This window comes from Motacilla alba, chromosome 17, assembly GCF_015832195.1.
Source record: "Motacilla alba alba isolate MOTALB_02 chromosome 17, Motacilla_alba_V1.0_pri, whole genome shotgun sequence".
NCBI lineage: Eukaryota > Metazoa > Chordata > Aves > Passeriformes > Motacillidae > Motacilla > Motacilla alba.
The window spans coordinates 6,323,777-6,336,549 of NC_052032.1; the positions used below are offsets into that span (position 1 = coordinate 6,323,777).

General features: G+C 60.1%; 1 protein-coding gene across 1 annotated transcript in view; it reads left to right on the plus strand.

The window, feature by feature from the left end:
- Positions 1 to 2,535: 2,535 nt before the first annotated feature.
- The window catches only part of HMCN2 (hemicentin 2), a 33,265-nt gene continuing 23,027 nt past the window's right edge, over positions 2,536 to 12,773 (plus strand). Inside the window, exons 1-22 of the mRNA XM_038156668.1 lie at positions 2,536 to 2,860; positions 3,769 to 3,839; positions 4,695 to 4,853; positions 5,047 to 5,169; positions 5,260 to 5,431; positions 5,768 to 5,874; positions 6,080 to 6,200; positions 6,292 to 6,564; positions 6,700 to 6,844; positions 7,112 to 7,233; positions 7,317 to 7,589; positions 7,697 to 7,838; positions 8,419 to 8,546; positions 9,025 to 9,138; positions 9,245 to 9,394; positions 10,010 to 10,204; positions 10,409 to 10,504; positions 10,854 to 10,978; positions 11,650 to 11,794; positions 11,892 to 12,004; positions 12,257 to 12,413; positions 12,594 to 12,756. Of these exons, the coding sequence (XP_038012596.1) occupies positions 2,632 to 2,860; positions 3,769 to 3,839; positions 4,695 to 4,853; positions 5,047 to 5,169; positions 5,260 to 5,431; positions 5,768 to 5,874; positions 6,080 to 6,200; positions 6,292 to 6,564; positions 6,700 to 6,844; positions 7,112 to 7,233; positions 7,317 to 7,589; positions 7,697 to 7,838; positions 8,419 to 8,546; positions 9,025 to 9,138; positions 9,245 to 9,394; positions 10,010 to 10,204; positions 10,409 to 10,504; positions 10,854 to 10,978; positions 11,650 to 11,794; positions 11,892 to 12,004; positions 12,257 to 12,413; positions 12,594 to 12,756 (3,323 nt within the window). The 5' untranslated portion in view covers positions 2,536 to 2,631. The remainder of the gene's footprint in view (positions 2,861 to 3,768; positions 3,840 to 4,694; positions 4,854 to 5,046; positions 5,170 to 5,259; positions 5,432 to 5,767; positions 5,875 to 6,079; positions 6,201 to 6,291; positions 6,565 to 6,699; positions 6,845 to 7,111; positions 7,234 to 7,316; positions 7,590 to 7,696; positions 7,839 to 8,418; positions 8,547 to 9,024; positions 9,139 to 9,244; positions 9,395 to 10,009; positions 10,205 to 10,408; positions 10,505 to 10,853; positions 10,979 to 11,649; positions 11,795 to 11,891; positions 12,005 to 12,256; positions 12,414 to 12,593; positions 12,757 to 12,773) is intronic.

The following is a 12,773-nucleotide window of genomic DNA, read 5'->3' on the forward strand; positions in this document are numbered from 1 at the left end:
GTGGCAGTGGTCTGTGATGTGTTGGGGTGGGTTCGCGGGGCCCCCAAAGCCACCCTGGCACCCGGCGGGGCTGGGAGCTGGGCTGGCAGTGCCACTGCAAGTGCCCCAAGCACAGAGCAGCGATGGCAGCAGCACAGGTGGAAATAGGGATGCCCTGGGCTCTGTGGGCAGGCACTGTGCCCACACCTGTGATGAGCTGCCAGGTCTCAGCTCCAGGCACCTGTAGCGTTTTGCCCAGGGGGTTTCGAGCCGATCTGATAAGCTCTCAACACCCCAACACTGCACCCCAGAATAGCTCAGCATTCATCAGGAGGCATAAAAGGAGCAGGAGGCTGATGTGACAGCATCAGGAACAAAAAAGGTTTAATAAAGGCAAAATAACAAACTCAAAGCGATCCAGGTGCCACAAGCTTGTGCTCCTGGTAAAGACACCTCACAAAAGCGATTTGGCTTCTTTGTTCTGTCCTTTTCTACTAAATGGCCCAGGCGGGACCTTTTGGCTAATGGCCGATTAGCTGTCCCCAAACTTGAGGTGAAGTCCCCAAGGTCCTATCAGTGACTTTTCTACCTGATCACCGGGAGAAACTTCTGGGCTCTTTCCTTTTTGGGGGACAGAGGAAGGTTCTGTCACTCTGTCCATAGGGGGCACATTCCTACAGGCACCCCTCACCCCCATAACACTGCTCCTCCCACCTCCTTTCACCCAGACACAGCTTTCCCTCTGCTGAGTCCCATCCTGACGCAGTGCCCGCATCTCTTTTTCCTTTTGCAATGAAGACACGGCCGTGTGCCCATGGGCACCGCCCCTGTCCCCTCTGAGCCCCCTCACTGATGCAGAGGGCTGGGAGCCATTGGGTCAGTTTTGGCACACAGTGCCTGCAGAGGAATCTTGATACGAATATTCCACAATTGTGTCCCAGTGCCTGGACGTGCCCCTTGGCAGCCCCCCTGCTCCTGGCAGGGCTCACAGGGGGCTCACAGCCTGGATTGGGCTTTCACGTGCAGCGTTGGCCATTCTGCTGTGCCAACTCTCCCGGAAACGAGCCCTGCGAGGCCTCCCTGGCAGCCCACGTCCCTTGTGTTTGCTCTCCTAACGAGGCTGACTAATTATTTTCAGGAGGCCAGAGGAGATGCCCTAATGGTCTGAACAAGGAGGCTGTGTTTGTGCAGGGGGTTTTGTCCAGGGGTGCTTTGTGCCAGCACATGGTGCGAGCTCCCAGGGATTCCTCCCCTGTGCCATGGAGTGGGCAAGGACAGGCACAGGCTCCAAACCACAGTGGTTACCCAGAGGCTGTGCCTTAACCCCCAGCAGGGAAGGGGTTAAAGCCCAGCTAGCATAGGTGCTCCTGGGACTGGGAGCACTGGTGAGTGTGGGAAGGGCTGGCTGGGATTAATCTGGTGATGAGGAGAAGCTGTTGGGGCTTTTGAGTGCCAGCAGAGCTGGTGCTCCCTGCCAGGGTGCAGGATGGAGCTGGCATGCAGGCTGGTGACTGGGGATGCTCTAAGGTAGGGATTGTGGCACTGTGGGGTGGGGACTCCCCTCAGCTCTGTGGGGCTGAGAGTGCAAAGCCTGCGGTGGGACAGGAGGGGAACAGGCCACTGGCACAGCCCCAGGGGCAGAAGTGTCGTTGCCCTGCAGTGAAGGGGATGTCCTTGCCTGCTCTGAGGTTGGGCCAGGCTGAGCCCACGCTTGCAGGGATAAAGAAACGCGCAGGACAGTCCCGCTGTCCTGTGTGTGGGTTAGGACATGGGTGATCTCCAAGCTCCCCCCGCTCCTGTGTCTGGGAGGAGCAGGGCTGCTGCTGGGGGTGCAGGAGGTGCCCAGCTTCACCAGGAGCCGGCTTTTGGCCGTGGCCGCGCCCTGGGTCGCGCTGCGGGGGAGTTGAGCGAGAGCAGAGCATCCCTGCGGAGCAGCCATGAGCTCAGCGCTCCGCAGCCGCAGCCAGCGCTCCCGGCCAAGCGCTGCCTGCCCAGCCCGTGTCCTGGCTCCGGCTCTGTCTGTGCTCTGCGTGGCTCTTTGCTCCCTGTTCGTGAGGTGGCTGCGTGGGTGAGCCCCCCACAGAGCCCCCTGACCTCCAAGCCCCGTCGCAGACCCTCGTCCCCGGGCCCTTTGCCCAGCAAGGGGGAGTTTGAGTCCTTGGGGCTCCTTTCACAGCTGTCTCTCCCCCGCTGGGCTTTGGCAGGGTTTCCTCACAGGTGCTGAGCTGTGACCCCCATGTCCTCCCCTGACCCCTGCTCCCCCCAGCAGAGCAGGGTCTCTCTGAGCCAGGGGGTCGGCACTGGGGAGGGGGCCTGGGCGGCATTTCTGACAATCCCGTGGGCTGCAGGATCTGCTTCCCAACCCCTGCATCTCCATCCCGGTTTCCTCCAGCTCCCACCCACCTCCCTGCCGCGTCGCTGGCTCCAAAAGTCCGCTTTTTCCTCCCGCCCTCCCTGCTCCCTCCCAGCAGTTGGACGCTGGAGGAGCAGGTCCGCAGCTGCGGAGGGCTGGGCGTTCCCTGCCCGGGGTCCCTTCCCTGTCCCCGCCGCGTGTGGCCCGTCGCTCACCGTGTCCCTCCCGGCTGCGGGACCTCGCAGCGGCTCTGCGGGAAGCACAAGGGCCGCTCCTGACACCTGAGCGTGTCCCCCACCATGCCGCCCCACGGAGGGGTGTTTGTGGGTCTGTGGACGCTGCTGGCCCTCAGCGCGGCCGAGAGCCCCCCAGGGTGGGCCACTCTCGCCTTTGTCTTCGATGTCACCGGCTCCATGTACGACGACCTGGTGCAGGTGATGGACGGGGCCTCGCGCATCCTGGAGCGTACGCGCAGCAGGAGCACCAAGCCCATCAGCAACTACGCCCTGGTGCCCTTCCACGACCCAGGTAGGTCCGGGACGGGGTGAGGGAGTGTCCTGCCACGGATGGGGCTGTGGGGAGCTGGGCTGTGGCTCTGGCTGGGCGTGTGTTTGGAGCGTGTGCTTCACAGGGGCTGGCGCTGCCCCTTCTCCCTGTTTTTAATGCCCTGGTGACTGCTCTGGTGGGGATGGCACCTCAACAGCTGGCAGCTGCGCTGGGGCTCCTACCCAAATCCACCCTGTGGGTGCAGGGTGGGTTGTTTCCACTGTATCAATCCCAGGGGTGCTGACACTTTGTTGTGGGTGGCTCTTCCCCTTCCATCCTGCTCTGTCTCCCGGGGGTAATGATGGGGATATTTCTGTCCCAGTCCACAACGTGCTTCCAGCTCACCTCAATAAAAACTCCACTTGCTAAGAGGCTTTGGTAACTTGCTGTGACACCAGAATCGTTTCTTTCTGCCCCTGCTTTTGTCCTCTTTTTGTGCACACCCATAAAAGGGCAGCTGCTCCCCAACCGAGCCCTGGCCTCCTACAAGGAGAGAGGGACCCAAGCTTTATTTTCAGCCAAAGCGCTGAGTTGAGTGAAAACCATTGGAGCCAGACAGGGAAGAAGGCAGAGGCAGTGAATTTATTCCTGCATTGCTTTGCTGGGAGCCTCCCCCAGCAGAAAAGGGCACAGGGTTTGCAGCTCACCCTGGCTGGGACCACCCAGCGTGTCGGGAGAAATTCCTGGGCATGGGAATACTTTGCCAAAGTGGTCACAGTACGGGCACGGGGGCTGGTCTGCCCAAACCGACCTCTCTGCTGGTGCCAGGCCAGGGTAGATGCTGGACCCTGAGTCTCGCAGGTGCCAGGAGCACCAGCAGAGTGGGTGGTGTTGGAAGGAGCTGGTGCTGGGCTCAGGGCACTGAGGTGGTGGCATCCATGTGCTCACAGAGGTGGGACCTGTCACCCTCACCACGGATCCCCAGCTCTTCCAGCAGCGCCTGCGGGAGCTCCATGTCCAGGTAGGGATCCTCAGCCCCACGCTGCTCTGCCAGGCCTTGGCACTGCGTGGTGGTGGGTTCTGGGGGCAATCCCTGCATCCCCCACGAGTGTGATAGGAGTTCAGGCTGAGCCAGACGGGCTGGGGGCTGCACACAGGGCTGGGAGTGGAGAGGATGGGTGATGCTGATGCTGTGCCCCAGAGTCCTGCAACAGGGCACAGAATTCCCAGTCCACAGCTTTTGTCTCTAATGGAGATGCTGATCCCAGAAGAGTTTGCACAGACTCTCCATGGAACCAAAAATCTCCTTCTCCACAACCACTGCCTGATAATTGAATTTTTAATTTCTGACTTTTTTTTTAATTTTTAAATTACTGCTTCTGTTTTCTGCCAGCTGAAATGTTCCCTGGGAGCTTAATCCTGCTTTACCCATCCCCACTCTCGCCCTGCCTCCCATGAATTGCTAAATCCCTGGGGCGTTTCCCTTCGGTCCAGCTGTTTTGGCAGGAGGTGTAACGCTGAGGCTGCAGATGGTTTCCCAGCCCTTCGGGGTGCCAAGCCCTGGGAAAGTGGGAGCTGGTCCTCTCTGTGCCAGGAGGCTTTCCTGGGGTGGCTGGCACAAATGTGCCCACTAAAGATATCTGTGGAGAGCCAGTGGCTCCTGTGAGCATGGATCCCCAAATGGGTGCTTTAATTATCCTCGTTAGTGGGACAGGGCCGGGTCCATGCGATCCTCAGTGCCCCTGCAGTTCCATCCCGCTGACTCCAGAAAAATGGGCTCCTTCCTCCCCATGAGCTTCCCCCGGATGGGATCCTGCCGGGAGCTGAGCCCTGCGTGGCTCGGTGCCTGCGCCACGTCCCTGCCTGTGTCCCTCAGGGCGGGGGGGACTGCCCGGAGATGAGCGTGGGGGCCATCAGGGTGGCCGTGGAGATCTCGCATCCCGGCTCCTTCGTCTACGTCTTCTCGGATGCTCGGGCCAAGGACTACGAGCAGCAGGAGGAGCTGCTGCGGCTGCTGCAGCACAAGCAGAGCCAGGTGAGCGGCCCTGGCGCTGCCCGCAGGGCTCCTGCGACAGCACCCCCGCATCAGTGACACGCAGCGACAGAACCCCGGGGCTGGGGGGATTTTGCACCCCCCGGGCCGATTCGATGTCCCGGGATGCTGGTGGGTGCCGGCTGTGTCCCCTCCCGCGGGTGGCAGGGATGTCACGGCGCCGTTGCTGTGGCAGGTGGTGTTTGTGCTGACGGGGGACTGCGGGGACAGGAGCCACCCCGGGTACCGCGTGTACGAGCGCATCGCCGCCACCAGCTCCGGGCAGATCTTCCACCTGGACAAGCAGCAGGTGACAGAGGTGAGCGGGGACACCTGGCCCCTTGTGAAGTGAGGCTGTGCCGGCTGGGGAGGGGACATCCAGGTTGAATCCTCCCCTGATCGCCTGTAGGTGCTAAAGTGGGTGGAAGAGGCCATCCAGGCTTCCAAGGTTCATCTGCTGTCCACGGACCACGAGGATGGTGGGGAGAACACGTGGCAGGTCCCCTTTGATCCCAGCCTGAAGGAGGTCACCATCTCCCTGAGTGGCCCTGCCCCAGGGATCAGGGTCCAAGATCCTGCAGGTAGGAGCCCAGGGAAGAGGGATAACAAGGGGGTGCAAGGTGGGGCTTTGGCCCCCACAAAGACTGCAGGTGAGGACAAGCAGGAAGGGGTTCACCAAACCCTGCCCTAAAACTCAAATGAAAAGGTGATGAGCTACAAAGCCCTCAGCAAACACCAGCACATCTCCCTGCTCCCCTCCCAGGCTGGCTTTGCCTCTGGCTTTAAGGGTTTTCCCTGGCTGTGAGCTGGGATGGGCTCTGCAGTACCCTGATCCCTGAGGGACGTGATTCCCGGTTGCTGTGGGAGCCAGGGGATAGACCTGGGTTGCCCACCCAAACATTCACTTCCTGTTACAGGAAAGGTCCTGGAGAAAGGCCGAGGTCTGAGGGAGCTGCTCAGCATCCCCAACTCAGCCGTGGTGGTGGCCCTGGAGCCCTACGAGCCAGGGACGTGGCTGGTCACGGTAGGCTGCTGGCAGACCTGCACATCCTCTGCCTTTCCCTGGTGGATATTTAGCTTGCCAGGCTTTTCCAGGTGTGGACTATCCCATCCATCTGTGGCCAGGCAGAGGACGTGTGAGCAGGCTGAAAGGGGCCGGCTGCAACCTCTCCCTTCCCATCTCCTCTCCCTTCCCTGCCCTCAGCACTTGACTCTCGATCTGCTTCCAGACCCGGAGCAGTGGCCGCCACTCGCTGAGGATCACGGGCATCAGCAACGTTAATTTTCAAGCCAGCTTCTCCACCCAGCCGGAATTTGACACCAGCCAGCCCGGAGAGCGGCCGGTGCAGGGTGAGGACGGTGCTGCCCGGGGGGCTGGATGGATCTGGGCGTTTTGCAGCCGGGAATGTGGTTGGTGGTTTTTTCCCTCCCCGCTTTCCAGGTCTGCCCATCTCTGTGCTGGTGAACTGCACCGGCCTGAGGCCGCCTGGGCGCCTGCTGGAGATCGAACTCTTCAACACCTCGGGCCACGTGCTGGTCTCGCTGCCCGTGCAGCCCCTCCTCAACTCCTCCTCTGGCTCCACCACGCAGCTCTGGGTGGGCTCGCCCCTCTGGGTCCCCCCGGGTGACTTTCTGCTGAAGGTGAAGGGTGAAGATGGCCAGGGCCACTCCCTGCACCGCCTCTCAGGGGTCACCTACACCAGCGTGGCCCCCGGTGAGTGGAACCCCCAGGTGCTGAGGTACCAGCTCTGCCGCTGCTTTGGTTTCTCCTCGGTCATCCTGCTTCCCGTGCAGCTCCCAGCGAGCTTCCCAGGGTGTTGCACATCTGCACATCCCCAACCCCTTCCAGGTCTGCCTAAAGTGAACATCTCCAGCAACATCCAGGCTTACAACCGTGAGCCACAGCTCATCTCCTGCTCTGCATGGAGTGAGATCCCCTTCCACCTGCAGCTCAGCCGTGGCAGGAGGAAGCTTGGGGAAGAGCAGCTCTTCAGGTGAGCCTCTGGTATGGCCCAGTGAGCCCCAGGAGGGTCCCATGTGAGTCTCTCAGCTGTGCCAGCTGAGGGGCGCTGTGTGCTGGGTGAGCGCCTTCAGGTTCTGAGCACCCCAAGAGGAAAATTCCAAGGGACAGGTCCACAGCAAGTGGGGATGCACCTCTGCCTGACTCAGATGAAAAAAAGTCCCAGGGAGTAGGACTAGGATGGTGGCATGGCAGTCCCAAGGTGGGAGTGATCCATATTTTCATCTCTCCTTTTCTGCAGGATTTCAGGGAACATCAGCTGGTTGATCCCTGCGGTGTCCGAGAGTGACGAAGGCTTTTACGAGTGCACGGCCACCAGCAAGGTCGGAGTGACCCGGGCCCGTGCCTACGTCTCTGTCTCAGGTGGGGGCTGCTTGTGCCAAGCCTTAGAGCCCTTCCCATGGCTGGGCACGGGCTCCTTTCACCCGAGCATCCCGTGTTTGTAGAGCCACCACCGCGTCTCATCGCCCCGGGCAACATCACGGCTTCACCGGGCCAAGACGTGGTCATGTCCTGCGTGGTGCTGGGGGATGTGCCCTACAACCTGACCTGGAGCTGGGATGGGAAGGTGGCACAGCCAGGGGATGGCAGGACCCGGCTGCTGCAGAACAGCTCCCTGGAGATCAGCCATGTGCAGCCAGGGGACGCGGGCCTGTACGAGTGTGCGGCACAGAGCGCCCGCGGCACTGCCACTGCCTCCCTGTGGCTCTTCATCCAGGGTAGGCTTTGCCCCTGCGTGGGACCCTGGCCTGGGGGGTGTTCTGCTGCCCTGTGGGAGGGTGCTGAATGGCACCTGGAGGCTGAGCCCTGCTCCGACCCCGTGCAGAGGCGCCGTGGGTGAAGGTGGACCCCAGTCCCCAGCGCTTCAGCAGGGGCCAGGAGCTGCGGCTGAACTGCACGGCCGGGGGCCACCCCCAGCCCCACACCACCTGGAGGCACTGGGGCTGGCCACTGCAGCAGGACGAGAGGTAACCCCCGGGGAGCCAGGAGCCTCCATCCTGCCTTCCCACAGGGATGGTGCTCCCCTTGCAGGGATGTGAGAGGTGAGGGAGGGAGGCTTGGGGCTGCCGTAGCTCTGGAAAGAGGGAGGCATTGCAGTATCCCAGCCCATGCTCCTGAGGTGCTTGGCATGTTGCTGGCCTTAATTTCCGGTATTTATTTTTAATCTGTCCTGCCTTATCCAGGTCACTGTCCCCACTTTGCACACCTGGTGTGAGCTCAAGTCTCAAAATACTCCTTGTACTTCCCCTTAATTTCTTCTGCTTTTTGCCTTTCAAGTCCTGCCCGTGTCAGGCTGTGAGTGCAGGAGTTGACTTTGGGAAGTTGACTTTGGGAAGGCTTTTGGACTTTTGAGATGAAAAAGCCAGTTCTCAGTGCTTTTCCCTGGTTCAAAGCAAAGTCCTTCCCTGCAGCAGCTGGCTCTGAGTGCTGACCCACATCCACCACATGCCCAGCATGGCCTGAAACCTGCTCATTTATATCAACGCGTTTTCCACCATCCCTGTTTCCACAGGGCTCGTTTCTCCCTTTCTCTCCCATTTGCTGCAGGGTTTTCAGGGATGCTGAGGGCTCCCTGCACATCAGGTCTGCTGTCCCAGAGGATGCAGGCAATTACAGCTGCTATGCCAGCAGCACGCTGGGCTGGGATGAGCAAGTGATCACCCTGGAGTTCACTGGTACCTGCTCCCTGCTCACTGGCAGCACACTGGGCATGGGGCTGTGTGTGATGGAGGGAATTGGGGTCAGCACACTGGGAATGGGGCTGTGTGTGATGGAGGGAATTGGGGGTCAGCACACTGGGAAGGGGGCTGTGTGTGATGGAGGGAATTGGGGGTCAGCACACTGGGAAGGGGGCTGTGTGTGATGGAGGGAATTGGGGGTCGTCACATTGGGAATGGGGCTGTGTGTGATGGAGGGAATTGGGGGACAGCACATTGGGAATGGGGCTGTGTGTGATGCAGGGAGTTGGGGACAGCACACAGGGAATGGGGCTGTGTGTGATGGATGGAATTGGGGTCAGCACACTGGGGATGGGGCCATGTATCATAAAGGGTTTTGGGAGACAGCTCCCAGGCTCTGGGGTCCCCTTGGGCTGGATGGCATCGCACCCAGAGCAGCAGAGGGTGACCAAAGACACCTCTCCCCACGGCACAGAACCTCCTGCCATCCTGGCAGTGACGCCCAGCCTGAAGGTGCTGGTGGGAGAGGACGTGACCCTGGAGTGCTGGGTTTCAGGGGCACCCCCACCCCACATCGTGTGGTACAAAGGTGAGGCCGCGACCCCTCCGCTGCCCTGCGGGGACACCGCGCGTGGCTGTGCCATCGGGAGGGCCCCGCAGAGGCACGGGGGGTGCTGATGCGGGGCTCTGGGCAGGGGAGCAGGCGGTGGCGGCGTTCCCGGCGGGCAGCCAGCGGGCCGTGCTGCGGCTGCAGGCGGTGCGGGAGGAGGACGCGGGGCTCTACGGCTGCCAGGCCCTGGGCGAGGCGGGCATCGCCCTGGACAGCACCGTGCTGCGCGTGGGCTGTAAGTGCTGCTGCGTCCTACCGAGGGCTCAAGCCTCTTCCACAGCTCTCCCTTCTGGCTCAGCGCCCCTTTGCTGCTTTCCGAGGCTTCCCAGCAGGGAGGTGTTGGTGCTTGGTGTAAACACACGGAAGCCTGGCAGGAATTCCAAGCTTTGGGAAGATGCAGGAGGCTCAGCAAGTGAGAAAAGACAAGGCAGTTGTCATTGCATGGGGACATGAGGGCTTGGGATGCAAAGAGCGTTCATTTGGCTTAGGCAGAGGTGGGGGCTGACTTCTGTGAGTCTGAAAATCTTTTGCTGGAGGCAGAAGGAATGAAAGAGCACGAGGAGGAGGAGGGAAGGCTCTGTGTTGAGGGCAGCAGGGTTTAAAGCAGTTGAAGATGGAAAAGTGCAAGTTATTTTGCTGAGCCAGGGGTTGATGAGCGTAACTGGAAGAGGTGGAAACTGTGATGGCTCTGACAGCTTTGGAAAAGCACCAAATGCTTTAGTCAGTCTCATAACTTATCAGGGCACCTGGCTTATTTGTTTTGCAGCCCCATCCCTTCTCCAGGCTCAGCTGTGGGGAAGCTGGGCTGCTGGACCTGCCTGAGCCCTTTCTCTGCTGCTCTCTCCTCCAGCTGCCCCTCACTTTCCTGAACCCCTGGGTGACGTGGAGGTCAAGGTTGGGGAGAGAGTGAGCCTGCCGTGCCATGTCGAGGGATCTCCCCTGCCACAGGTCACCTGGTCCCGGCAGGACGGGAAGCCCGTGGTGGGCTGGCAGGGACCACGGGGTGTTTCCAGCCAGCTGGAGACTGCCCAGCTCCTCATTGACAGTAAGAGCTGAGCGTGCATGCATTTATTTGTATTTTTAACTTGTGCAAGCTTAGGTGTGCAGTAACAGCCTGCAAGAATCCAGCTCTGAGGGGTTTGTCCCCATTGGAGATGGTGGTGGGGCAGGGGAGGGTGGTCCCTGTCTTGGAGCTTACTCAGGGTTCTCCAGCCCCACCAGGCTGAGGCTTTTCCCCACTGTGCTCCAGGTGCCTCTCTGGATGACCAAGCCACCTACATCTGTGAAGCCCAGAACGAGTTTGGGAAAATCCACGCAGAGGTCAAGCTCACAGTCACTGGACAGGGTTTGTTTTCTGTGCTTTGGTCGGTGAATCCATCCCAGTGTGCTGGCAGGCCGTGAGTGACAGAGACCAGAGCAGCTGTCTCTGGTCCTGAGATGGCCGCAGTGAATGCTCAACGACCCCAGGGCAGGGTTTGGGCAATGCCCTTCCAAGCCCTCTTTGGCTCCATATGCTGACATGGACCCACACTGCAGCGAATATCCCCAAACTCCTGGGGAGTGCAATCAGAGCTGGCTTATGCTAAGCCAGGATCCAGACCTTGGAAGAATGGATGGAGATCACCTTTCTCCTGAGTGCTCCTGGCCAGTTTATCATTGATTAATGCTGGTTCCCTTTCCCCTCTTTCAAGCAGCCCCAGAAATAGCCCTTGCATCCCCTGTGGTCCGTGTGCTCCCCGGCCAGCCCGTGTCCCTGCCCTGTGTGATCCTGGCTGGCAGCCCGTTCCCAGCCCGCCGCTGGCTGAAGGATGGGCAGATGGTGAGCCTGCCATGCTTGCTGGGATGCTGGATGGGTGGGTGGGTGGGTGGATAGACACCTACCCCCTGGAGGGGCTTCGCTGCAGGATGAGTCCCCCAGCTGTGGTGTTGTGGGTCTTCAGGACGAGGGAAGAGATGAGAATCTGATTCTATGTTTCTCAGAAGGCTGATTTATTATTTTATGATATTATGTTAAAAATGCTATAATAAAACTGTACTAAAGAAGTAGAGAAAAAATACATTAAAAGGCAAGAAGAGAATGATCATAACCCATGGTTGACTCCTCAGAGTCTGGCACAGCTGGCTGTGATTGGTCATTAAGAAAACCCAATTCACATGGAACCAATCAAAGGTGCACCTGTTGGTAAATGATCTTTAGACTCCATTCTAAAGCAATTAGATAATTATTGTTTGCATTTCTTTTCTGAGGCTCTTCAGCTTTTCAGGAGAAAAATCCTGGCGAAGGGATTTTTCATAAAATATCATGGTAACACCCGACCTTTGGGGTGAAAGAATCCAACAGAGCATTTGTGTTGGGAAGGCAACGTGGGTTTATCTCCACACCAGGTTGTTGCTCAAGGATTCATTTCTGGACGTGCCCCAAAGATGCAGGGATGTGTTGGTGTTTGACCCTGCCACCTGTCCTGCTTTCTGCTCTCTGCCCATGTCCAGGTAGCCCCAGGTGTCCGCTATTCCATCCGGGCTGATGGGAGCCTGCACGTGGAGCAGGCATCCCAGGGGGATGCAGGGACGTTCACCTGTGAGGTGACCAACGCCCTCGGCTCGCACAGGCAGGACGTGTCCCTGGTCATCTACGGTGAGTGACAGGGAGCTGGGTGTCCCCACTGGGGCAGGTGCTCTCTGTGCTGGCCGTGGCCCTGGCCATGCAGGATGAGGCTTCTCTTCCTTCCCAGCCCCTCCCAGCATCGAGCCTGGTCCTGTTCTGGTCACTGCCACCGAGGGAGCGGCTGTCACCCTGCGCTGCAACGCCACCGGCATGCCCCCCCCTACTGTCACCTGGGCAAAGGTAGGGGACAGGGACAGGCGGCTGTGTGCCCCTGCCAGCCCGGCTGGGGCCACCCTCGGGTTCAGGGAATGTGTTTGAAGGGGTGTAGCTCTCCAGCGTGGCTGTGGCTGCCTGGGGAGGTGGCACCAAGTGCCCTGGGGAGGTGGGACCAGAGCGTGGCCTGCTCTGGTGTGTCCAGAGCTCTCTTCTTGCCTTTGGGAGGTTGAGCTCGTGGGAGAATCTCTGCCTTCCTCCCTTCTCTTTCCTCTGTAGGGCACAGAGCCCATTTCACTGAGCCCACGCTACCAGCTTGACCCCGATGGGACCCTCCTGATCCCTTCGTCGTCCCCTGGGGATGCTGGCACCTACTTCTGCACAGCCACCAATGCAGCAGGATTCTCCAGCCGGGAGATGCAGCTCTCCATCAGCAGTGAGTGCTCAGGACAGCTCCGGAGGGGACTGGCAGGGAGACAATGATCTGGGAGCACTCCTGGCTTCCTTGGAGCACCAGTCCAGGTGCCAGATGGGTTTGGAGGATGGCAAGAGCAGCGGTGAGGGCTGTGGGGCACCTGAAGTGTCCCTGCACCAGCTGTGCTCCCTCTCCATGCAGCGAGGCCCAGGATCAGCGTGAACGGGTCACAGACAGCAGGCCCTGTCCCCGTCCTGGCTGTGCTGGGGCAGGAGACCACCCTGCCCTGCGAGGCCCAAGGAGATCCCCCTCCCTTGGTGGTGTGGAGCCGGGAGCCCCAGCCCCTGCCCCTCGCCACCCCGAGGTAAGGAGGGTTGTGGG